At 41.6% G+C, this 25590-nt stretch overlaps 1 protein-coding gene across 1 annotated transcript in view; it reads left to right on the top strand.

Moving 5' to 3' along the window:
- The window catches only part of COL4A6 (collagen type IV alpha 6 chain), a 115358-nt gene extending 89980 nt beyond the window's left edge, over nt 1–25378 (top strand). The window contains exons 18-46 of the mRNA XM_026035933.1: nt 619–729; nt 1500–1649; nt 3806–3910; nt 4794–4951; nt 5547–5726; nt 6960–7143; nt 8398–8469; nt 8857–8964; nt 9477–9698; nt 9924–10085; nt 11052–11060; nt 12104–12274; nt 12980–13123; nt 13383–13508; nt 13811–13992; nt 14238–14301; nt 14824–14898; nt 15253–15360; nt 15905–16012; nt 16438–16509; nt 17052–17177; nt 17529–17645; nt 18362–18523; nt 18696–18794; nt 19055–19201; nt 20859–20975; nt 21853–22044; nt 22290–22576; nt 23077–25378. Coding sequence (XP_025891718.1) covers nt 619–729; nt 1500–1649; nt 3806–3910; nt 4794–4951; nt 5547–5726; nt 6960–7143; nt 8398–8469; nt 8857–8964; nt 9477–9698; nt 9924–10085; nt 11052–11060; nt 12104–12274; nt 12980–13123; nt 13383–13508; nt 13811–13992; nt 14238–14301; nt 14824–14898; nt 15253–15360; nt 15905–16012; nt 16438–16509; nt 17052–17177; nt 17529–17645; nt 18362–18523; nt 18696–18794; nt 19055–19201; nt 20859–20975; nt 21853–22044; nt 22290–22576; nt 23077–23337 — 4019 coding nt within the window. The 3' untranslated portion in view covers nt 23338–25378. The remainder of the gene's footprint in view (nt 1–618; nt 730–1499; nt 1650–3805; nt 3911–4793; nt 4952–5546; nt 5727–6959; nt 7144–8397; nt 8470–8856; nt 8965–9476; nt 9699–9923; nt 10086–11051; nt 11061–12103; nt 12275–12979; nt 13124–13382; nt 13509–13810; nt 13993–14237; nt 14302–14823; nt 14899–15252; nt 15361–15904; nt 16013–16437; nt 16510–17051; nt 17178–17528; nt 17646–18361; nt 18524–18695; nt 18795–19054; nt 19202–20858; nt 20976–21852; nt 22045–22289; nt 22577–23076) is intronic.
- The last annotated feature ends 212 nt before the right edge of the window (nt 25379–25590 follow it).

Below are 25590 nucleotides of genomic sequence, written 5' to 3'. Positions count from 1 at the left end.
CTTTTCCACACTGTGAATTGGGTATAACCCATCCGTTGTTCTACTTCTTTTCAGTTCTGTACTGTTAGCATATAGATACAACTTCAGGCTTGCAATAAACCTTTCATTTTCAGTTTGCAGAATATGTTTCCAGGCAGAATGACATGTTTAATGCCCGAGGACTGACTGTAGATGAACATGGGGAATATGTGGCACCTGTGTGTCTTATCTTTACTAAGAAAAAACAGCTTCCTTTTGTCACTTGGAAATGGGTAATCTGAATGTCCTCCTCTTAATGTTTGTCATTCTGTGTAGTAGTAATATTGTTGAGAAAAAGAGCTTAATGCCTCTGCTGAGTCAGGCCTGAATGGGAAGAGTCTCTGAACCTGAGTAGACACATTGTATGTCCTCTCTCCTCTTCCTCCTTCACATGCAGTCAAGCTTGAAAGAATGTTTAGCAGGTCGGGAGGGAGTTTTCCTGTCGTTACTAACGGTAGCAGGTTCACTGCTAGTGGATTTTGCAGCTTTTGTTGTCCCTGAGACCAGTGGCCACTGGAGATGGTTGACTGAACTGTCTGTCAGCAGAATTTATCATGTGGGTTTTTTTTCCCCCCTTGTTTTTCTGTATTTGACTAATAGGTGCTCCAGGTGACCCTGGAACTCCAGGAATTCCTGGCCCTCCAGGAGATGAAGGAATCAGTGGATTACCAGGCCTTCCAGGAGCTCCAGGTTTTCCAGGCCTGGAACAAGGTAAAGCATCTGTTAGCAGTGTCCCGAACAGGCAGTTTTCTGTGTGTTTGTTGCTGATAAAACTTCAGATGGCAGCCTTGATATGCTGAAGATTTATCGTTATTGGAGTTAGTGTCTCTCTTCTTCAGAGAGCTGATTTGCCGTCTATGTGAGAGACACAGGGACGGAATGACTGGCTTGAATGGGAGCAGGATTAGTCCCACAATGATTAGAGCCCGTCTTAGGACTTCAGGTGTGGTTATTTAGTGTACTGGTGTATACACAAGGGTGTTTTTTTGAGTAGATTGACAAAACCTTTCCTGGAAATGGAACTTCCTAAATAATAAAAATTGGTTTTGATTTTTTTAAAATGATTTCTTACACTAGTCATTCAATGCAGATAGAGCTAACAGATTGGCTAGATAAAACCACTATACATGGTTTGTCCCATCAGAAGTCTCACTTAAAAGAGTCTATTACACTCAAATGTCGTCTGTGAAATCCTGGCCTCCATCCTAGTAATCCAGACTCTAAGAATTGCTAGGGAAATTAATTTGCTCAGAGGTGATCAGGATTTAAATACTTACCCTGTGAAGGCAGCATGTGTGCAGTTGAGAGCAGAATGGTGGGTTTGATTAGTAAGTTCTCTTCTGTATGTGATTAGAAATGTGAACTTCTGTATGTGATTAGAAATTGTCCTGTGCTAACATGGTTACAGTTTAGGTCACAGACCTAACATGAGACCTAACACTTGCTACTGGAGGGCTGCTTATTGTGTCCTTGTTGTCTAGATGCAATGGGCCCTGGAGGATCTCCAGGTATTCCAGGTGTTAAGGGTGAAATAGGAGATCCTGGAAGAGCGACGATTGGATTACCAGGCAGTCCAGGCAGAGCTGGCTTACCAGGCCTGCCAGGAGCACCAGGATTGCCAGGTCCATCACGTATGTATATTTTTGTATATATTTTTACATGAGTTTCCGGGTAAAACCATACAAATAATCACTTATTATTTCTTTGCCAGTGAGGATTATTCATCTATTTATATTAAAGGCTTAACTCATCCCCCATTGTGGTTATGAGTAAGTCTAAGTCTTAACCATGTATATATAACAGCAGATACTCCTCTGAAGTAAGAAAACAGAACTAACCCTGTTAAAAAGGTGACCTGCGTCACAGAGCACAAGTTGTGTAGACTTGATTTGTGACACAGAGAACTTGGAAGTAGTGGACTAATCTCCTAAATACTAGACTAATATTGCCAATCAAACTTGGTATTTCATATTTATATCTACTTAGTGGCCTGCATCTCTGTTTCTTCCAAATGAAGTACCAGTTCTGCCTGTTCAATTATTATTATTTTATTTATTAACAAGCAATCATCTAAGTAGGTGGTCTGTAAGGAGGATGTATTCATGAAAACATAGTAATTTAATTTCTCCCAGGGAATGATAGATTGCCATGCACCTAAAGGAATTTAATAAACTAACCCAACACTGGTATCCTCAGACATCTCCCATTATCCATCGTTATCTGTTTTAATAGGATGAAAAACTGAGACAACTCAGATGTTCACTCCCAGCAAATATATAACAGTTGAAGGGGAAAAAAAGTTTATATAATAAAGCATACAGGGTCATGGGAGGAAAGTTGAGTGGAGCTTGCCATGATATCATATCTTAGATTAAAAAGAGATCCTGCCCTTATGAGTGCCTGGGGTAAATGACCTTAGAAGAACCAATAACAGCAATATTTTGTGTACCAAGTTGGCTTCAACAATGCATTGTTTTGTTTTCCTCAGAAAATTAATTATAAATGTAAAGCAATTAATTTTGCACAAACGCTGTGTTTTAGCAATCTGCCATGAACTGAGTTCAGCCTGTCTCATTCTTAAGAGGCAAATTTTCAAAATCATGCCACACTGCAGTAATGGAGCCGATGAACATGGACTTGTTAAGTGATTTTCCATTGAGAAGAAAGTGTTTTTTTATCAAGAGCTGTTCACCAGTCAAATCTCGCATGTTCTTTCATGGGGTCCCTATGGCTCTTGCAGCTATTTTTGGCTGCAGTTTGTTTTAGTGGAAGATCGGACTGCTGCTGGTCGACAGTCAGTGTTGCACTGGGGAAGCTCTTTCAGTATTAGTAGTTACGGATTATTTTACATCATTTCTCTCTGCTATATCTGCCCTGTTTCACGTTTCATTGCATTTACCAGCATATAAAGACATATAGAGAAGGGAAGGGGGAAGTCATAGAATCATAGAATCCTTAAGGTTGGAAGGGACCTCAGAGGTCATTGAGTCCAACCCCCTGCACACGCAGGGTCACCTAGAGCACATGGCACATCCAAGCTGCATCCAAGCGGGTTTTAAAGATCTCCAAAGAAGGAGATTCCACAACCTCTCTGGGCAGCCTGTTCCAGTGCTTTGTCACCCTCACAGTGAAGAAATGCTTCCTTAAGTTCCTGTGGAACTTCCGATGCTTCAGTTTGAAGACATTTCCTCTAGTCCTATCCCTGCCCACCACTGAAAAGAGGCCGCCCCCCTCCTCCTCACTGCCTCCCTTGAGGTATTTATACACACTGATCAGGTCCCCTTATCCAGTTTGCCATTTAGTCCATTTTCTGAAATACAGTAACTTAATGCAATGTTGAGAACTCTGTGGAAGGCAGGTGGCCATGGGCATGACTTCCTACCATGGTATCTGCATATGTGGTAACTCCTATACCAGCAAAATGGGCAACCACATCCCTTTCTCAGCTTCTTTCTAGAGAAGTGCCCATGCATGTGGGTCTCAGCTTTTTCCAGAGCTGTGAATGTACCTCTGCTCTTCTGCCTACCAGTGCATTGGGGACAGGCTGTGAACTAAGCCATTTGTCCTTCTTTATGCATTTGCATAGTTCTTTGGCCAGCCGTTAAGTATTAGAAATAAGTGCAGTGGCAGAGCAGTGAAAATTCATCTGCTCATGTAACTTACCTAGCCTTGGTCTGATCCAGGGCCATTTCTGACAGTTGCATAGCTGATTCTGTATTGTAAGTAGTTAATAAGCTTGAAAAAAACCCTTTCTTATGCTGTTTGTTTCTGCTCTTTTCACATATAGGCCCTTCATACCTCCCAGGTGCTATCTTGGATGGAAGGCCTGGGACACCAGGGGAGCCTGGACAGAGAGGGCCACCAGGAGCTTTTGGTCCAAAGGGGTACAAAGGTAAATTGACTCTTACTTTGAGAGAGCCTTTAAGCAATCATTGAGCCTCAGAAAAATATTTACAGGTAGTTAGTATACTAAGGAATGAAGTGGAAATGTATTTATAATAAATCACATACACTACGACATGGGTTAAAGGGATTGACGGCTGTTATAATTTAGAGATAGTAGCACTCAGCACTGCTCGCAGAATCCTATTTTCTCCTTCCTGTTCAGACTAATACACAGATAAACATACTGTACTGAGACAGTTAAACATTTTTCTTGTAAAGCCATTAAGGCATAGTGAGATGTAAAAAAAAAATCTGATGCCCTGCTTTGCTTTTAGTAATGTAGGCTGGAAATGACAGAGAGACTTTATTCTTCTCGATGCTAAAAATGATAATTTTGGTTTTAGCATGTGACAGAATTAGCAGCAAGAAGCAAGATCTATGGAGATTCACTGTGCTTTGTGATTGTTTGGATCCATGCTCATTTACTATTCCAGGAAATGTAACAATATGCAGCTGAAGGTCATTGTAACCTGCTGTGAGTGGGAGTATGGATTTGCTTTCTCTGATATAAAACCATCTGTTCTTAGCAGAGTCTGAACCTTTGGGAAGAGTTCAAGAAAACTAGCAGAGTGTGATACTGTGTTGAGGATCGTGCTGCACATTGTAATGTGCTACTAAGCATTGTATAGAAAAACAATGACAAAACCTGGACAAAACCTGAGCTCTGCTTGTTTGCCACCTGCATTGCCTGAGCACAGGGGGCACAAAATCATTGCAAACCAGAATGTGTATATCCCAATAAAGCGAAATACTGATTTTGGATCTCTTGAAGCTGAAAAGAGTCTTTGTACCAAGGAAACTACATTTGGAGTTTTTGCTATATTTTCCAGGAGATGCAGGTGATTGTGCTTGTGATGGAGGAGCTACAGCTGGTCAAAAAGGCATCTCAGGTCTACCAGGTGCACCAGGAAGCCTTGGTGTGCCTGGGATTAAAGGCATCAGAGGAGACCCAGGCACTGCGGGGGCTCCAGGGCTGCCAGGCCCCCCGGTAAGGAAGGCAGCATCTACACTGGTTGTCATGGGCTGAGTGAGCAGTGCTCATGTGCTGTTTGTTGCTGTTGATCACTTTCAAACCAGAACAAATGTTTTGCATGTTTTCTTCTACTTTCTTTGGTTAAGAAAGAAAAGGGGGGGGGGGCAAAAAAAAAAAAAAAAAAAAAGAAATTGATTTATGAAAAGAAACTAAAAGTAGAGAAATTACCACCTATTCAAGACTAGAGAAATGGTTCTAAAGTTCTGAGAACTGCATATTAAGCAAGAGAGGGAAAAGTAGCATCCTTATCAGCATCTTTATCAGCAACTGTGGCACACTGAACAGTAGGCAAGAAGGTTAAATACTTGGGCCTTGCTGTATCTTGAGCTGCCAAATGCCCTCAAAGACTGCTCTTAGTATAGTTCTATATACCAGTGTTTGGCTTGCTGTTATACAACTGTAGTGATTTGATGGAAGCATCTGGAAATAATTAGATTTCTTTTTCTTTTTTAGTGAATACATATAAAAGGAAACTTTTTGTAGATTCTTTCTAGCTGTATGTTCATATGCCTGTGTGTTTTGTTTATTTTTTTCCTCGTTTGTCCTGTAGGCTTCAGCTGGTCAGCAAGGTCTTCCAGGCCCTAAGGGAGAAAAAGGGGAGCCGTCCTATGCAACAGGCAGAGGTGCTCGTGGGGACCGTGGTGCAACAGCACCCAGAGGACCCTCAGGCATCCCAGGAACTCCTGGCAGGGATGGACTTCCAGGGTTGCCAGGTCCTCCAGGCCCTCCAGTAAGTTCAGATTAATTCTCCAACAGAAGTTGGAGTGCTTCAGAATTGCAGTAAGGAGCACAAACAATAGAAAGGCCTGACTTCATAGTCTTCGTTAGCCCTTTTGTTAGTATCTAAGTGGGTAAAAATACTTTTTGGATATGATAGCTAGCTAAGAGAAGACCTGATGGCAGGAATGTAAAAACACATGGCAGGCCAGAGTGATATATCAAGAAAGCTTCCAGTATGAGGCAACCACCATCATCTCATAAGACAGTAATATCCCATCAACTTTATCAAAACTAAGGCAATTATTGTAATGGTTTGCACAAAGAATTGAAAATGTAGAGTATAAGACCAGGGTCCTAAAATTTCCAGTGCTCTCTCTGGCCTCAGAATACTAACAGTTCTTGTCTTTAGAAATTATTTTTATGGCAGCAGTAATTCTTTAGCAGTGATGGAAGACCTCAGTGCTAATAAGGATAGAATGTGAATTGCTTATGGCCTAGGGTATGATATTTTCTTTGCTCTTGTTCAAACAGAGTTTTGCAGCTTGTGTATAGCACAGCTTCTATGCACTCTGTAACGTATTTCTGAATTCCAGGGGATCTCCAGCAAAATCTGCTGCTTTCTACAGGTTGTTGCACAAAAACAAAAGTACAGCTGATGGAGAAAGTACATGGTTGAATTTTAAATACTCATCAGGATGGTTAATGTAGCATTTACACATACTGGCAGCTAAGTAGTGCTGAGCAAGACACCATGTTAAAGAAAATCTATTTTGAAAGTTCATGTTCCCTGAACAGAAATTTGTTTTGGTCAAGATTAATAACTGGCATTCATTTGCCTCTCTTTACTCAGTCAAAAGATAAACTCACACTAGTGGAGCAGGCATTATCACTGCTTTACATTTGGTTCTAAAGAAAAAGCCACTGTTAGGCATAATTGAGTGTCAAATCTTGAACCAGAAAAAGCACATTAGAATCTTTTCAGTTTAAAAGAAAATATATAATTTTCAGAGTATATAATGCTTATATTTTGTCTGATACAACAATACAACATGAAGTATTGTTTCTAATAGTAACTAGGTTTTCCTGCATTTTGAAATAGTGATGGATGTTTTACAGTGGTTTCCTTCCACCTTCCTAGGCACATCCAAAACCATCCAAACCCACATATTTGTTACAATGTGGTGTACATTCTTTCCACCTCTCTGATTTTCAGCTGCATTTTTTTATTTTTTGCTGTGTACAGGGTGATGGTGGCCTAGGTTTCCCAGGTGAAAAAGGACTGCCAGGATTACCTGGCTCCAAGGGCCATCATGGAGAGATTGGTTCTCCTGGCGTTGGATATCCAGGTCCTAGCGGAACTCGTGGACCACCAGGTGACCCAGGAGCAGATGGCTTTCCAGGGCAACCAGGTCTTCCTGGCCCTCCAGGTGGGTGTTGCTAGATCTGCTTTTATTTTTAAAAGGTTCAAAGCTGCTACAAGTAAAATTACACTCAGCATGTTGTGTTTGTAGCCAGGCCAAAAGTTTGGATTAGATGACCCCCTAAATTAACTAAAACTGCTCTATGGACTGGTCAGACCTCACACAGTAGTCCCTACTTTTTCAGATTGTCCTGGTCATGAGAATGCAGATAATAAACAACAGATATTTGAGTGGACTACTCATATACTAACAGTTTTGGAGGAAGCTACGCTTCCAGGCTATTGCTGGAGAACTACTTTAAAAGTAATTAGAAATACAGTTAAAACCAAGTTTTCAAAACACAGCTCACTTCGCTGTCAAGTTAAAAACAGTCACTCACTAGTATTTGGGACTTCTGAATTAGTTTTAAGAACTATTCTTACTGAAATTAAAAGATTTAGAACTGCGTCTCAGTCGCTTGATCTCTCAGTGTTGGATTTTTAAAGATAATTTTACTGACAGTAATATCTTTGCTTTGCGGTTACTGCTCTATTTCAGTACATTTTCCAGTCTGTGACAAATCAGTGTTCTAGATTTCTATTTCTGTCAGTAACAGCAGGCATAATATTGTTGCATGTATTTACCCGCTTATAAATTGATGGTTCTGCATTCAAAAATCTTGGAGATTAAAAACCACTGCTGTATGAGGAGATTGGAAGAGGAATCTTAAACTCAGAGAGAGGTGAGAGCTAGGCCAGAATAACAGTGGGAAGGCTGTACAGACATGCTGGATGGCATGTTACCTCACATCAGTGTCACACTGGGTTTTGTAAGGAGGCAAGGAGACAGCTGGCATTAACATGCCTTTGGAATAGGCTACATAAGCTTTTTTTCCAATCCAAGTCACATGATAAATGATAAAAGCTTTGCTAGTTCATAGCTAGGAATGCTTACATCGTTGCTTCTTAAACTGTCTCTTGCTATATCTGTTAAATCTGGATTGCATTGTAAGATAAGTGGAATTAAACTGCCCTGTGCATGAGAACTCTAGATATTTTGAGGAGTGCACTGAAAGTCGAAAGGCTGAGATTAGAAAATCACCAGGCTCACTGTGTTTTATATATTTCTTTAAAATCAAACTATTTGAGATGTCAGCAGGGTTTCAAATGCGTATGTTCGTCCACAGTTATTTTGGATCTGTTCTGTAAAAGAAGCTCTGGATATGAGGTGTTCCCACTCTGATTGTCTCTCTGAAGGGAGTGTGTGCAATCTGTCTTCTAGGTATCACCTTGCCCTGTGTAGTTCCTGGAGCATATGGTTCCCCCGGGACTCCCGGCTTTCCAGGATTGCCAGGTATGCAGACAAACTGTAATGCATTGACTCACTGCCAAGAAACATCTCTTCCTCAAAGAAGGGAATATCTGCATATTAATCCCCTCTGAGTGATATATGTTTCCCTGAGTTCACTGACAGAAGAGGATTCTTTCTTTTTACAGGGGCTGGGATTCAACCCTGTGGAGAACCATGACTGTCGCGGTTTTTCCTTTCCAAGTAGCTTGTCAACACAAACCCTTTCCTTTGTGTTCATGTAGCTGATGAAACGATCGTGGATTTAAGATGTTAATTAGCTTAAGTTCGAACCTCCAGTGAGTTTTTCATCAAGGGATGATCTGACCTTGCTTTACGGTGCTATATTTGTGTCTGCCATTATTCATTGATTAATACTATTTTTATCCTCAGGTTCCAAAGGCAGCAAAGGCTTTCCTGGCATTCCAGGACAGCCTGGATTACCTGGATCAAAAGGACAGCTAGGATCTCCAGGAGTAATAGGCTTGCAAGGGGGACCAGGTGAGAGGGGATTTACTGGAGTTCATTTTGTTGTCTGATTGATATCAATACATTCCAGGGCTGCAAGTGTTTTCTGCCCTACAGTGTTGTCTGACATAGAGGACAGAGTAAGAAAAGTGTGACAAACATAATGTCTTTGCAGCTTTGATGCTAGTGACATAAGGTCTACCTGTACCCTGAAATGTCCATCCTTTGTTTCCTTTTTGCCCAATCTGCCATCTAGTGAAACCCGGTGCTGAAGTTTGTACTACAAGTACAAGCTGAGGCTTGTAGTTGCAGCTCCAAGATGCTACTATACTATTTTTTTAAGTATTTTGAATTGATATTTTGTTTTAAACTGTTTCATCACTTTCTGTCTCCAGTTTATTGTTCAAAACAGAAACATTTTGCAGTTCCCCATTTTTTTTTTCTTGCAAGGAGATAGTAAAAAAAAGTTGCTTTTGTTACAGATGTTACTGAAAACAGATATCCCATCCTTTTGCTGAGTAACATTTACTCTTTTTCTCTCTAAGGCTTCCCTGGGCCTCGAGGAGAGCAGGGGTCACACGGACTTCCAGGACTGGATGGGACGGATGGATTGCCTGGCAAGATGGGTGCTCCAGGCTTAGCTGGAAATAAAGGAGCTCCTGGAGAGGTGTTCGGTGCTGAGAGTGGAGCTCGTGGAGAACCTGGTAGACCTGGATTCCCGGGTGATAAAGGGCTGCCTGGGGATCATGGATTTCCAGGACCAAAAGGTAAGCTCTAATACTGTGTATTTCTGGAAATATCAAACTGTTTTTCCTTTCCCTTCTTTTTAACATACTGTCTTAGCAGTCTTTTAAGCAGCTTACAGGTAGGGATTTGGTGACTTTCTCATAGAATTAAATGCAACTTAAAGACTTGTATTAAAATGAACTTTTCAATTAGCAGGAACAATTTTGGTTTACTTGTTCTGTAACCTCCTACTTCTCCATTCCCAGGTGCAGATGGGAGACCAGGCCTCCTGGGCATTAAAGGTGAACAGGGTAATCCAGGATATACAGGCATCCCAGGACTGCGGGGGCCTCCCGGACCTGGAGGTCCTTTTGGCATTAAGGGAAAACCAGGACCCATGGGAGCGGTTGGCCTTGTAGGAGCACCAGGTATGTAATTTCTTCATACAAATACAAGTAGTTGAGCTGAACACTGCAATGTTGAGGAAGTGCAGGAGAGATCTGCCAGTTGCAAGGAGGGAGTTCCTGCCCCTGCTTAGGGATAATTGAGTGCAGAATCTGGGCCGTTGTCCTCCTCTTGTTAAGACTTCTGCCCAGAAATGATGCGTTTGGACTATAATAAGTACAGTAGAAAGACAGGAGAAAGCATCCTAGATGTCTTGATATTATTAACTTTTCTGTTTTTACATACTGGTTGTATGGTTGATAAATCTTCCTTTCCCATTGTCAGGATAATTAATTTCTAATGTATGAGACTGAAATATAGCTTTGGCAGATTGAAATAACTACTGACTTTCTCAACACAAACTTTTTATTCTGTCTTCTACAGCCATGAGGGTGAAGGGAAAATTACTCCCTTTCTCTTCATGGAGAAAATAAACAAATGATAGATTAGGGGTAAAGTGTTATGTGACAGCAATTTATACAAGTCTTCAGAACCAAGCAAGGAGAGACTTGGGAATTAGTGAATCATGGTTCATGAAATAACCCCTTCCCTTTGACAGAAATACCGTTCTGGAACACAGTGACAACATAAATTAAACAAATAAATGAAAGCACTACCCCCATTTGAGATGAACACCATGGAACGAATATCTTAACACTTTTAGTGTTAATATGTCTTTTGCTTCTCTGTTGTTTTACAGTTTTGGATTGCATGAGATATATGTCTTTCCCTTCAACTGTTTTTAAAAACCTTCAATTGCCAGGATGATAAACTCCAAAAGACTAAGATTTTTGCATCTATATTCTCTCTAAATCATTAATTTCTTTTGTATCCTTGTTCTTTCTGTTTACATATTTTATCTGTTTTTTCCTCCGCCATGTTTCTATTCCATTTATCATCAACTCTCCATTTCTGATGTCACACTGTTTGGTTATGGGTTCTTCACATAGGCTGTCAAGGTGAGAAAATGCAGTGTAGCATAAAAGCTCATGGACTAACAACCTATCTTTCAATGCTACAAGAATTGCATTGACTGTAGGTGATACCCCTTATTGTTTCTAATCAAATTAGAAGGCAAGGAACCATTGTAATGAGAATGCTCAGAAGGTATCAAAGTCTGACGCCCAGAAGGAAATCCTTAAAATGTGTACATTTTAAGTATACTTATTTTCTTTTTCTTCTTAAATAAAACAACTATTTCACCTTGTACTTGAAAAAAAAATACTGTGAAGTATAGCTTAAAATGTCTTGGTTACAACAAAACTCATATATTCAGTACAACTGATATAGCCGGTGGCTTCTGGCATGTGTTCTTCTTCTCTTCCTCACTTTGGATATGAGCGTTCTATTTCCAATGGTTTGAGCATTTAGTTAAAATTTATTTAAACAGTTACAATTGCACCTGGATATGTTTTGAATCCTTCAGGGAAAAAACTGAATACACGTGGTGTTGGTTTTGTGACAGCACAATCAGAAGGTTGCTCCCTTACTAAGCAATTTGCTTTTGAGAAATGTTTTAACTACAGAGGTGGAAAAGAAACTTATGAAAACAAACAAACAAACAAACAAAAAAACCACCAAAAAAACACGCCTCTCATGATCTCTCTGGTTCCCCCAGAGGAGGTGGTAGGTAGTGGAAGTTGGCATTAATGATTCTTCCCATCCTGGTTTGTCTGCCTGGATGTTAAAGGTAAGACATGGTTCTCTACACCTAAGTATCTGGTAAAGGAGATAAAAATGCATCATCATAAGGGGTTTCACTCTTGCCATTTGTGTAGTGATGTAGGCAGTAACACTCCTCATAGGTATTTTATTATTAGTTGACTAATGCTTTTGCAGTTCTAAACTTTATGCCTTAGTAGGCTGCATGTGCCTTACAGTCCATCTGTCATATTAAAAACAATGCTGTGCTTAAAGAGTTTGGGGAGAAAAAAAAAGTCCACAAAAGCCTCCCAGTGTTTGTTTGATATGGTCTATTAAGTTCTTGCTTATATTGATTCAGGACTTCCTGGAGTCAAAGGACTGGCTGGAGATACAGGTCCACAAGGCCCTGCTGGGATGAAAGGCTTCCCAGGTCCCGATGGTGCTCCGGGATCTCCTGGGGAACAAGGATTCTCAGGACGACCTGGAGCTTTTGGTCAAGATGGACGTCCGGGGTTCTCTGGGCCAAAAGGTATGAGTATCCGTATCCATTAGGAAAATACATTGTCATGCCCATAAGAAATCTTATCATGCCCATAAGAAGTAACAGCATAGATTTTAGTCCCGGCTTGTTAGAAGTGACAAAGTCCCAACACTAGTTGGAGTGCCTTTGTTTTACTACTGAGTGTGGATTATCAATAATGGATTTAACTGCCAGATCAGGATTGTGGCTGTCCTTATGACAGCCAAAAGAACATGAAAATCAAGATAGTGAGACTAGAGTATTGAAGAAATGAGTAATGGTGAATGAAAGTGATGAAGTAAAGGGAACATCATGGGCAGGAGGGAATGTAGTATGAACCAGATGGGAAGTAAAACTTTACAATATGGACAGCCGTTCAACACCTAATACAACAGTTGGTTATTTTGTGTAATTTCAGGGGAGAGTAATAGAGCTGTGTAACTGGATATCATTCTTTTGGAAATTGAGTTTTGCACTCCAGTGGGAGCAGGACCTCGCACTTGATGGTGAAATAAAAAGTGCTGATTGACAGTATTGAGAGAAGGCTCCCAGCAACAGTGACTGTGCTGTGCTTGCATCCTTGGGGGTTATTTTTTTTTGCCCAGATTTGACTGGGTCTCCAGATCCGTTTTGCCTCTCCCTGGCAGCTCGTTGGGTATGCAGAATACTAGAAGAGACTGATTTTCTGTTTTGTTTCTCATCCTTTCTGTACAGGTGAGAAAGGATCTCCTGGCCTGCTCGGTTTCCCTGGCATGCCAGGCCTGCCTGGTGTTCCTGGCGTGAATGGGTTTAAAGGAACTACTGGCACAACTGGAGGAAGAGGAAGCCCTGGGATCCTAGGACTCCAAGGTCAAAAAGGTAAGAAAGAGTGGAAGAAAAATTGCTGACTGTGTAGCAGAGGGATTAGGAGGCCCTTTTGAAATGTATACATATTTAATGTTTTCTTGTAGATACCTTGACCTGGTTCCCAAAGGTGCTGGGCATCAGTTGATAATCTGAGACTCTGATATCTGGAGACATGAAAGATTCTCAGTAGTTCTCTTTTTGTTTGCCAGCTTTTAATGTTACACTCTTTCTCCGTTAGGCAATGTTATTGAATCTGACTTTATTTCTTCAGGTGACAGAGGTGATGTAGGTCCCCCTGGCCTCCCTGTTCTTGGGCCTTCAGAACAGGCACTGCAATTCAAAGGAGACAAAGGGGAGCCTGGATTAGCTGGACTTGGAGGATTTCCCGGACCTAGAGGTATTTAATATGGTTGTAATAAGTTGCCAGTATTAACTATTCAGGAACTGTGCTTACTCTCAATGAAATGTGATCTATCATTTTGGCAGAGCCTGTTTTCCGTTCTATCATTCATATTCCAGCAAGTTGCATATGGCAACTCCGAGTTTTGAGAAAACAGTTCTTGTTTTATGTTTTTGCTGCAGAGCTAATGCCATCTCTACCTTCTCTTTAAAGGAGCTTTGTGTACAAAGTTAATTGGTCAAATGAGCCAAATGTCTGTATTATGATGTGAAATCATATTCTTTTATGTATTTACGCAGGTGACAAAGGTTTCCCAGGCAGCCATGGACAGCCTGGTCTCCCTGGTCCAACCGGATTACCAAGCAGAGAGAGTGGTTCTCCTGGCGACCCAGGTTTCCCTGGTCCATCTGGACATCTTGGCCTGCCGGGACAGAAGGGTACGACTGGCATCATAGGATTCCCAGGAATGCCTGGAGAGAGAGTACGTATGTCTCCCTCTCTAAACTTGCTTAGGAAAATCCTGTGCTTCTGTATCAGAGTAGCAGAAGTTCGCAGTTTTTTTTTCTTATAAAACTTCCTAATGAATTTGCTTTTGTTTGTCTCTTACTAATGAATGACAGTTTGGCTAACCTTCTCTGCATCTTTGCTATCTGCTCTCTCACATGACCCAAGCTTGGGACAAGGAGAAACAATAAGCAAAATCTAGTCTTGGGTTTTTAATTTCAGGGTTCAGATGGCATCATAGGAACACCTGGGTTCCCAGGAACTATGGGCCTTCCTGGTCCAAAGGGTAAGAAATCTTCCACAGTTTTTGTGCACTTTATACACAGTCCTAAGATTTATGGCTAAAACTAATACGTAGTCCTCTAGAAATTTGTATTGCTCTGCAGTGACTGGCTCAGAAATAGATGTCTCCCTACTAGGTCTTTAATTCAGATGAGACTGGTCCTAAGGCAAGTGCCTAAAGTGCCATCTTCCTTTGAAATCTTGGCCACAGCATGATGTGAGACATGTCAAACAGTACAAGAGGCACCTTCTCTGAGATGTGCTTGCATCAGAAGTACAAATGGCAGGATGCTGTGAAATCACCTGCAAATGTTTGTCTTATTACACCCTGTGTGCATTTTCATCCATTGCTATTTAAAAGTATTTCTAACCTTGGCACATTATTTACTTTTGTCTTTGTTTACTCTATGGATCTGAGTGCAGTGAAAGTGTGTGCTACTGAGCTGCCCTGAAAGGTGCACTCCACAATCAGTTGTGGAATGGTGGTCTTTTCCTTCCTTTCTTTATTATTACTTTTTTTTCCTAGGTGACCGGGGAGATTCTGTTGGTGTTCCTGGCAGTGCTGGAGCAAAGGGAGAGCGAGGGGACCCTGGTTTCCCAGGTGAAGTAGCCCTTGATAGTTCACTTCAGGAATGCAGAATTCTAGGAATCAAGCTAGGATGGCATTGCCAAGTTCAGGGTGGTGGTTATTCTGTGAATAGAAACATTTTAGTCCTGTCCTTTAAGTGGAATTTGAAGTGTCTGCACTCTGGACACCACAAATCTGGATGATAAGGAACATGTCTTAGAACAGCTCAATTGTAGTACTGGATCCCATTTCACTTCTTGACCAGGAACTTGGCACTGGCAGTGGTGTTTGGTGTCTGGGAAACGTCCACAACGTGAGATTAAAGAGTTTCTCATCAGGCCTGCCTCCAGTTTCTCTCTAGCATACTGTATACTTTTATCTTTACAGGAGAGAGAGGGAGAGAAGGGCCCAAAGGTGAACCAGGATACCCAGGAAGCACTGGAGTGAATGGACTCAAAGGTAGTCCAGGAGATCTTGGCCAAGAAGGACCAGCAGGTACTGGAGCAGGCACTTAAGTCCTGCAGTTCGTGCTGTGGAATAGCCTTGTCATTTCATTAGCTCTGCTCAGCCTGTCTCAACTGAATCTCAAAAGAGAAGATTGGCACTGCATTTTCAATCCTATGCGTCAATTGTTGGTGAATTCTGTGCCCTCCAAACACAAAGGAATTCCTCTAAAAAATAAGACCTAACACAAGGAATAGCAACTTCTCTGCAGCTGCCTGTGAGCAAGACTGCTCTGAAATCTTCTTTCAACACTTCAGTTTGTTTGAATTGAAACACTAAACCCAAACTAACCAGAATGACAGCTGCTAGCACCTTGTGTAGTGGTGTGGCTAGCAGGCAGATTAAAATTGAAGGAACAGTGAAAAATTCTATTGTAATATTTTATTTGGAAACCAGTAGATATAATTATTCAGCAGGTGAAATGTTCCAGTCTGTCACTTGGTGGATGATGTACACTGTCAATCAGAAGCTGCAAGACAGAGCTGTGAGCTGTTGCAGCCTGGGTGTACAGTGACACTTTGCTGCTTGTTTTCAGGAATCCCTGGAAATGCTGGACCGAGAGGAATTGTTGGGCCCCCAGGGCCTCCAGGACAGCCGGGATCTGCTGGATTCCCTGGAGCTCGTGGAGCAGCAGGACCCAAAGGTATATCTGGAGCCTGCACATGGGAGGAAAATTTGGGTCAAAAAAGCAGTATTTTGGCCAAGTGTTTCATAGGAGGCAGGCAGCACACTGTGTGGGCCAGCTGTGCGTGGGAAATCAGCTCATCTCTTGGCACAGCTAGTGCAGGCACCAGCTGCTGGAAATGAGCAGAGGAATGTTTGGAACAGCAGAGGCTAGCACTAGATTTGGGTCACTAGAGGGGGGTCACTGAGGGTGAAACCAGTGTGACCAGGAGGAAGAGTTTCCATGAATCGGCCCGTGTGAAGGAAGATGCTACATACTATGCTCCCCTGTGCAGCAAGCTTCTAACACATGGTGTAGCCTGCATGAAATATCTTAGCCATTTCACCTAATGAGATTATTTGCCTATTTGTTCACTTATGTAAGTGTTCTCAATGTTTCTTCAGGGTTTCCTGGATTTCCGGGCTTAAATGGTCTGAATGGCTTGCCAGGCACAAAAGGGTCTCCTGGAACACCAGGTAAAAGAGATGTGTAGTTAGAAGGGTCTTGGCTGGGGGATATGCATGCAGTGGTCCATCGTGAGAACAGCATTCCTCACAAAATTACTTCATTTCACCCACTCTGGATTTAATTATAATAGCATAAAATTTATGACAGGATTTTTATGTATGACAGTGGTAGTTTCTTACTGTACAAAAAAAAAAGAAATCAAGAATGGTCTTTGACTAGACAAAATAATTTTGGTTTGTAAAATTGGCATGATACCTGTGTTTTCTTATTTCGAACATTGTCTTTCAGAAGGTAATGATTTAGAGTGTAGAGATTCTCCATGCTTTCCTGCGTGGGGTTGATGAATACTGGCTCTCACCAGCTTACAGGTTGTTTTAATTTACTGTTCACAACCCGAGTAGCACAAGAATTCTTTTTGGTGCTCTATTGAAAACAACAGAGGGAGTGGTGAATAATTAATTTCATATTTCAGCTCAATTTGTAGAAGATTTTGACTTCCATTAGGCAGTTTAAATAGGCTTTCTTACCTTCTTTAACTATGTGTAATTAGGTCTCAGTGAACCTGGACTGAAGGGTCCTGCAGGTCTCCCAGGTCCAAAGGGTGAAGAGGGTTCTCCAGGCTTTGGCAGAGGAGCTCTGGGATTCCCTGGACCAAAAGGATCATCAGGAGACATGGGTAAATGTCAATGTTGTGAAAGCCTCTTGGGAAATCAGGGTAGTGGGTTGCCCAGTTGGCCTAGGTACCAAAGAGCACCCGTGAAGTCACAGAGGTGGTCAGATAAATGTTAATGACTGATGTAGCTGTGAATCTGAGAAACAGATGACTATATAGTTCTTACAGTGTCAGTACTTCTCCCAGACAGAAGAATGTAGTATTCTGTGTATCTTTTTTCCCTGTTAGGTAGTAGAGAGCTTTTTGTTGTCTGAATCTCTTTATTATTTTCAATATAAATATCACTCAGCCACCAGCAGTTCTGTCCATATCTCCAAGACTATTGCAGAACTCACTTTATATTTCTGGTTCTAGGTCCCCCTGGTCCTATAGGATTACCTGGCTTGCCAGGGACACCTGGAGTTTCTCTTCCTTCTGATATACCTGGGAGACCTGGAGATGCAGGCCACCCAGGAATTGATGGAAGTTCAGGTATGGAGAGACATCTTAAGGTGGAGTACATAGGGGATTTGTGTTGATTTCTGTATTTTCTTTGAAGAGCTCAGGGTTGGGCAATGAATAATGACATTTTAATCATCTGTGATGCTTTAGAATCAGGGCTTGGGCATCAGGGGATCTGGTTTCTATTCCTCCTGTTGAATCATGATTTGGTTCAAGACTGTTATTAAAGCTCTGTAATCCACATTCGTATCAGTTAATGTGAGTTTTAAGACAAACTAAAGCACGAAGACAGATGCTTAGGTCCAGCATATTTTGCCTGAATTTGGATTCTACTGCCATTTTGGACAGAGTTTTATAGGGAGCACCTGCCCTAATTTTGATGCCAAGTATAGTTGGAGAGATTTGTTGTAATGACTTCAGTGCTCATTCATTGCCAAAGAGTCCTGTAGAGGAGGTTGGAACTCTAGGACTTTCCTTGGCCTGAAGCTAGATCTTAGGCTAGGTACCAAGTGCAACACAGAGCTCAGGTCAATAATTTGAAGCAAAGGGAGTGTGGTCAGAAGCATTTAAAGGTTTCTGGGACCTTTAAGCAAGTGCGGACCTGATTTCCTTCCCATTAGAGTAGGACAATCTTGAAAATACAGAAACTCAAATGATGCCTGTCACCTAGAATGAGAGATGGGAGATAGCAGCAGCATTTGCTTTGCTCAGGAACTGATTGTGCTAATTATTGCTGTTGTATCTAGGTCTCCCAGGTCCTCCAGGTCCACGAGGGGCCCCAGGCCCAGCTTCTGATCAAGGTGACACAGGCAATCCAGGTTTTGCTGGTGTTCCTGGCTTACAAGGCATTAAGGGCAACATGGGCCCCCCTGGTCCAGTTGGGCTCCCTGGAGCATTTGGATTCAAAGGTACTCGTGAAAGGGTCCAGTTGTGGTCTGGCAACTGTTATGGTTCCTCCATTTTGCACTTGAAATGCTGTTCTTATTGTCACTATCACTTTGTTTCTCAGAGAGCCCTATTTGTGGGTCAGAATCAGGACCCCATGCTCAGCCTCTGAGGTCTTTTTCTGTGTTGTTGCAGGTGTAAGGGGTGAGCCTGGCCTTATGGGGATGCCAGGTAAAGATGGACCTCCGGGGGATCCTGGTTACCTTGGGCTGAAAGGTGAAATGGGTCGTCGAGGTAAGTACCAGAGGATCTGAACAGCTGTACAAATGGTTCATGCTGGGGTGAATATCCCTTAGTAGCCTTATCTGAGGAAATTTTGGATTCCTAGAGATTGAAATAAATTCATAAGAGCTGGACACAGCACTTATAGAAAGATACCTAGTTCTGATGTATTAAGGTAATCTTAATTCAACATACTTCTCCTTTGTGTCATTATTTTAATTGAAGCTGTGAGTATTCTGGGGAGTACTTATGCTGTCATTTACACTGTGCAGGTCTCCCTGGGCGGCCAGGAGCTCCAGGGATAACCCCACAGCCAGAGAAAATCACAGCTCCTGCAGGCTTACCTGGCTTGCCAGGGATCGATGGGGTCCCTGGCTTTGATGGAGATCCTGGATTCCAGGGCCCAGTTGGGAAACCAGGTAAAGAGCACCTCATTTGGATCATCTGAAATGCTGGGGGATTTCTACATGGGGAATGCTACTTTATCAAATCTACTAGGAAGGTTTACAGGTAATTCTAATTATGGAAAATTATTTCATCAAAGTGCATATAACCAGCATGTTATATAGCCAACATACTCTAATAAATATTATTTTCTTGTAGTTTCATAGTGTTTTTAATTAGGTATTCTAAATTAGGAGCAGCAGCCAGTACTGTAACTGCTATGATACCAGCTTAGGAACAGGCAGATGGAGTGGTCCCAAAAGTGACTCACCTCGGAATGACTTGGATTGGCAATGAAATACTGTAACCAGAGAAGTGCTGAGAACTTCAGTTTGCAGCACTGCAGTTTATTTTGCTTTGCCAGAGACTTCAGTGGTTACAGGATCAAGTCCTGCAGCAGTAGGTTCCACTAGGCCCCATAAATCTCAGTGAATCCTTTTCTGGTACGCAACTTAGGTAGTTACTAGATGTTAATATTCTCTTACATTCATGAAAACTCCTACAGAGAATCCCTCAGCATCAGTCCTTCCCCCTAGATGCTACTCTGATCCCCAGCATGGTGAAGGGAGCTGTGCTGGTGCTGCCTTTCCGTTCTTACGGGGAATAAAGACCCGGGGAGTGAAACATGAGGGAGTATTAATAAAGACACCACCAGCCAGGCAATGAGGTCACGGACACTGTGGAAAACTGTGAAGAGAGAAGATGCCTGGGAAGCCTTATTGTGTCCTTTTACACTATTTTTAATGCTTAATCATTACAAAAGCATTTTGTAATGCGAATGTACACTCATATGTTTCCCAATCACATGTTTCTCTATACTGATACTAACCTTCCACATTACTGACTGCTTGTCAAATATCCAACCCTGTGCAACTGTGTGTGTGTGTGTATATATATATATATATATACACTGTTTCTATATAATCTACCATATCTTTTTTTTTTTTTTAATATTTACTCACATATTTCCAAACGCTAATTTTATCTATGATTCTTGTTTTTCCCATACCAAACCTTTCTGGTTTGAGATCAAGATAATCTTGAGTGGATTTTAAATGTTCCTAGCCAGGTACCTTCTGAGGTCTCCCGTTGAAATTTAGGCCTCTGTATTTTTAGCATCCTTCCCTGCCCTGAGATTTTTCAAAGATTTGTCAGCCAAATTCTCATAATTGAATTTTGGGTTGAAGAAAAAGTGGAGCATAGTTCAAGTTAGAGGCTCCAATTTTATGTAACATTAAGACTGAATATCATTGAAGCCCATCTTCTAGTTTATAGAATGGTGAAAACAAGCAAAAGGAGTGACTTCAAGTCTTAACCAGGACATAAGGCAGGTAGGCACTTCTCTTCTGCTTGCAGCAGACACTGGCAAAACTCTTGTGAAGCAGAAGTGAGAAGAGTTTCACAGTCATCCCTGTAGCTTTCCCCTGACCTCAATGCTGCATTTTCAGCTTTATCTCATTTTCATCTTGATCATTTAATTGACAGTCACAACATGTGCATTGCCTGTATAGAGTTTGTTGTATGTAAATACAGCTGTTCAGTGGCTGCTCACAACATATTCCTTTTCTGATAGTAGCAGTGAAGGCATTAGAATGAGGAGACAATGATGGTAATGATTGTATTTAACTTTAGGTGCAAAAGGTCTGCCAGGCAGATCTGGCTTGAAAGGACACGATGGTTTAACTGGATCACCTGGCATCGTTGGGGATCCGGGACCTTTGGGTGCTCCAGGACCACAGGGGTTTGAAGGTAATTTTATAATTTAGAGAGCACAAATGAAAAAAGCAATCAGTAGAATTCTGTTTGCTCACTGGTTCTGCAGAGACACTGTCCAGCACCAAAGTAATGATCTTAGGAAGACCTGGGCATGTACATGATCTTTTGTTCTGTACAATCCAGAACATCTTCTGGTGGTAATGCTTTGTGGATGTGGGAGACATCTTGAAGAGCAGCATTGTGTTCACAGTGAACATGGCTATGAGTGTGGGATGGCAAAGGAAAGGCATGGTGAGAGAGAGAAGATTTGGGTCCTAACATGGATTTGTTTTACAAATTTTAACCTGTCAAATAAGCTTCACCACCAAGAGCACTATAGTGAAAATGAATTTATTAGGTTTGGCTTTGTTTAGTGTCTTGAGATTCTCAGAATTGCTGTGCTCTGAGATAGAAGCTACTGCTTGGATACTAGCATTGGGGAAGACAAATTTAAATGAGATTGGTTAGATATTAGGAAAAAAATCTACGTAGAAAGAGTGGTGAAGCATTGGAACAGGCAGCAGCCTGGAAGTAGTGGAGTCGCCGCCTCTGGCAGCATTTAAGAAATGTGTAGATAAGAGGCACTTAGTGACATGGTTTAATAGGCAGAGTGTTGAAGGGCCTATGGTTGGACTTGATGATCTTAAAGGTCTTTTCAAACCATAATGATTCTATGATCCTATGAAATGGGGGTGAAATGACTGTGTTTGGAATTAGAAAAGTCTCATCGGTTGTGTAACAGCTATCAAAACTTGAGCTCTTCACTGTATAGGACTGACTTAGATTGACAGCACTGCCAAAACCAGGTGCAGAGCCAGCTCATGTCCATGCTGCCTAATACGAAGTCAATGACTCCTCTTCTGTTTTCTAGGTGTTGCTGGAAAGATGGGCTCCGTTGGTTTGCCAGGAATGCCTGGCCGGAGCGTGGGCGTTGGATACACTTTGGTGAAACACAGCCAGTCAGAGCAAATCCCACCATGTCCCATAGGAATGAACAAGCTCTGGGATGGCTACAGCTTATTGTACGTGGAGGGGCAGGAAAAGTCACATAACCAGGATCTTGGTGAGTTGGAAGAATTCTCCTGGGCACAAACAATGTAGGCCAAAATCTTGTTTAAGAAAATTCTTCACTGGTACCAAAGGCAGTTGTGGAGGACATGGTGGAAGTCTGCCTGACCAGAATCTATACCATAAGCAGTATCTTACTTGTGTACCATGCTTGTACCACGCTCTGCCATTCACACCTGCTGTGTATGAGCCTGAGTGTCTGCCAGGTGCTTGGGTCAACCATTTTGTCAATTCTTGCAGGTTTTGCTGGCTCCTGTTTGCCTCGTTTCAGCACCATGCCCTTTATTTACTGCAACATCAACGAAGTGTGCTATTACGCCAGCCGAAATGACAAGTCCTACTGGCTCTCCACCACTGCTCCCATCCCCATGATGCCCGTGGCGAGCATACAGATCTCCCAGTACATCAGTCGTTGCTCGGTGTGTGAAGCACCTTCCCAGGCTGTGGCAGTGCACAGCCAGGATATCACCATCCCACAGTGTCCTGTTGGCTGGCGCAGCCTCTGGATTGGATACTCTTTCCTTATGGTAAGAAAACTATTTTTTATGCAAAGTCAACTTTAAGCATTTCTAGTTCTCCTTTATTTGGGCTATTGAAACGGATGCTTTTAGGAAACTAGAGCGCTTATAGCTTCTTGCCTTAATGTGTTTCTTCATTGGCTGACCTGCTATAGGCTGAGTTTATTGCCATTTAGCTTCTCACTTGTGCTGTTCAAGTTGAACAGTAACGTTGAAGCAGTAGTTCTGTACTGCCAAAGAAAGATGTTCATTGTTCTGCAACTGTTAAATGCAGAAACACTAACTGAGCTTGAGCATGGTCTTAATCCCCCATCTCTGATGAATTGTTTTTTCCACTGCGCTCTGTGTAACCCAAGTACAGTCCTGTACTTCACCTCTAGCCTGAATCCACCTCATGTGTATTTTGGTTCCCTTGTTTTCCTCCTTTCAACAAAGGATCCCAAGGACTTCCCTGTATGACTGCCTGTTCTGTTCCTTTGAAGGCGTTTAAATATACATTTTTATTTCAGCACACTGCAGCAGGGGCGGAAGGTGGAGGTCAATCCCTTGTCTCACCTGGCTCTTGCCTGGAGGATTTCCGTGCCACTCCATTCATTGAATGCAATGGTGCCAGGGGATCGTGCCATTACTTTGCAAACAAGTACAGCTTCTGGCTGACGACAGTGGAGCAGTCGCAGCAGTTTCTCAGTGCACCTCCCTCAGAAACTCTGAAAGCAGGACAGCTTCGAACACGCGTCAGCCGTTGCCAAGTGTGCATGAAGAACTTATAGGAATAAAAGTGCAAAGTTCAATAGATGTGTTTACTGTGTAAGAGTTTAGACATCACTGATTTGAGGAAAGATAAATACATAAACTTGTTTTGTGTGTGGTTGATGAATGAATCAAGGTGGCCAGAATTCTACCAAAATCAAGTGTCAACTCTGGGAATTTGACTTTACCACGAGGCGTGAGAAACCAGTTCTCTGAAGCCTCTATTTTATGAAACATGGTGCTATGCTTTTACTTTTTATGTTTTGTTTTGTTTTCCATTCACGGCTACCTCAGAAAGTCTCTGTACTTATTCAGATTGAAGAGTAACTATACTGCTTGTTACTTCACTCACCTGTCCCAGACACGTCAATTGTTAACAGAGCTTTTCAAAAGCTGTGTTCTACTTAGAGTCTTTGCAAAAAGCATTTGGTCCAGTGTAAGAGAATCAAGAATCACTTTTCTACAAAATACAGACTAGCTAAAATTAATTACAGCATCACAAGTGGCTTAGAAATAGAATGCATTAGGGATAACTGACTTCTATAGGAAGACTCAAAGATGGAATTTTTCTGCTCTGCTTAGTAATCAGAGGTAACAGCCTCTGGTTCCACTGATATGTGATGAGTTCTAATTCAGTCATATCCCTTGTCCCTAAAGAGCCACCCCAATTAAAACCACAACACTTAATGTGACGATGAGTTCAAAGCCTCCCTCTTGCTCATGGAGCTGTCAGTTGAAATACATTCTAAGTAGAGGCCTGCATCAAGGTCTGTGCTTATCTCCTTGCAGTCAGATTAGCTGCAGCCACACAACGCATGCAATTGCAATGATTATCAGCTTGCTTTCTGAGGTAGCCCTGGCACAGTTTTTTTGTAATTATCAGAGCTGTGTATATTTAAAAAGTAGGGTCTTTACTAGATAACATGCAAGTTTATGCAAATATAGAAACAAGCAGTTATAGGATGTACATTTTTTACTTCTACAATACTTCTAAAATATGTTGTATTCTTTTTTGGACTTCAATTCTGTTAGTTAAAAAAATGAGAAAAATGTTGTTTTCTAATGCACTGTCACATTGTCACACTCCTTCACAGCATTATCAAAGGCAAGTGCCACAAGTTGTATTTTCCTAGAATATTTTGAGAGCCATGGAAAACAAGTGTGTGCTAATATCAATTATTTCAGTTAAGCTGAAGTTATTATTATCAACTTATATTTCCACAGTGAAGTGTGTGACGTTTTTTATAGGAACATTCCAAAACCTTTGGGGGAGGGATTAAAAAAAAAAGTGCCTTGCCAACACGCTCTGACCTTGCTTTACTAGGCCTAGGGGTCAGTCTCTGTCTAGTGAAATACTTAAGAACATGCTTCTTTTAGCAGCTAATACAATGTTTTTACTTTTAACAATTATTTACATGCATAATATAACTGTAACTTCCTGGATCAAGGGTCAGAGCTCTGCATGTACTTGAGGCACAGTGGAGATGAGCAGAGACTCTGCGAAGAATAATTTAGTCTTTCATTTCTTTCTACTTGCAAAAGATCTTCAATCATTTGTATGTATTTTGTGAATATCTTTAAAGTATATTAATGCTATGGAGTAATAATGCATTTATGCAGGGCACTGAATCTGCCTTTTGGCTGTCCCTGCACAGAAAGATGGCACTGCATTTACAGCTTAGGTTGTGCAAGTGCAACTTCAAATCACTGTCTGCACCATGAAGGTCGCTGCGCAATCTGCACAAATAACTGGCTAAAAAAATCACTGTAGCTTCCCACACTGTGCTCCCTCAGTGCCATCAGAAGAGCTGTTGATCCTGTATTGGGTTAACAAGGACCTGGAATAATTTTTGAACTTGGATACATGGAAATACAAGTTTATATTATTTCCAGAGAAATTTCCTTGAGAATTGAATGAGAATTCCCTCATGCATTTCAAGCCTTACTCTCCTCTAAGGAGTTGCTTCTAGTGCAATATCGTGGCTTGTCTGATACCAGTGTCCAAACTTCCATCAAGTTCAACAAATTTGGCCTCTTTTCCACCCTGTTTACCCATAAGCCTTCTCACTCACATATACAGTGTGATTAAACCCCTGTCTCCAACTACTCTTCCATACAGCCCAAAGGTTGATCTGCATTTCTGGCTAGGAGGGAGGAGCAGTAATTCAAGCTGTTACATAAACAACAGGTAAGGAGTAAAGCTAAGGAAAAACAAACAAAAAAACTCATGTAGCTAATCCCTGGAGAGGAGGAAAAAATATCTATATTTTGTG

Source organism: Nothoprocta perdicaria, unplaced genomic scaffold (assembly GCF_003342845.1).
Source record: "Nothoprocta perdicaria isolate Ctin4 unplaced genomic scaffold, notPer1 scaffold_17, whole genome shotgun sequence".
NCBI classification, from domain to species: domain Eukaryota; kingdom Metazoa; phylum Chordata; class Aves; order Tinamiformes; family Tinamidae; genus Nothoprocta; species Nothoprocta perdicaria.
This window is presented reverse-complemented; position numbering and strand designations above follow the sequence as displayed.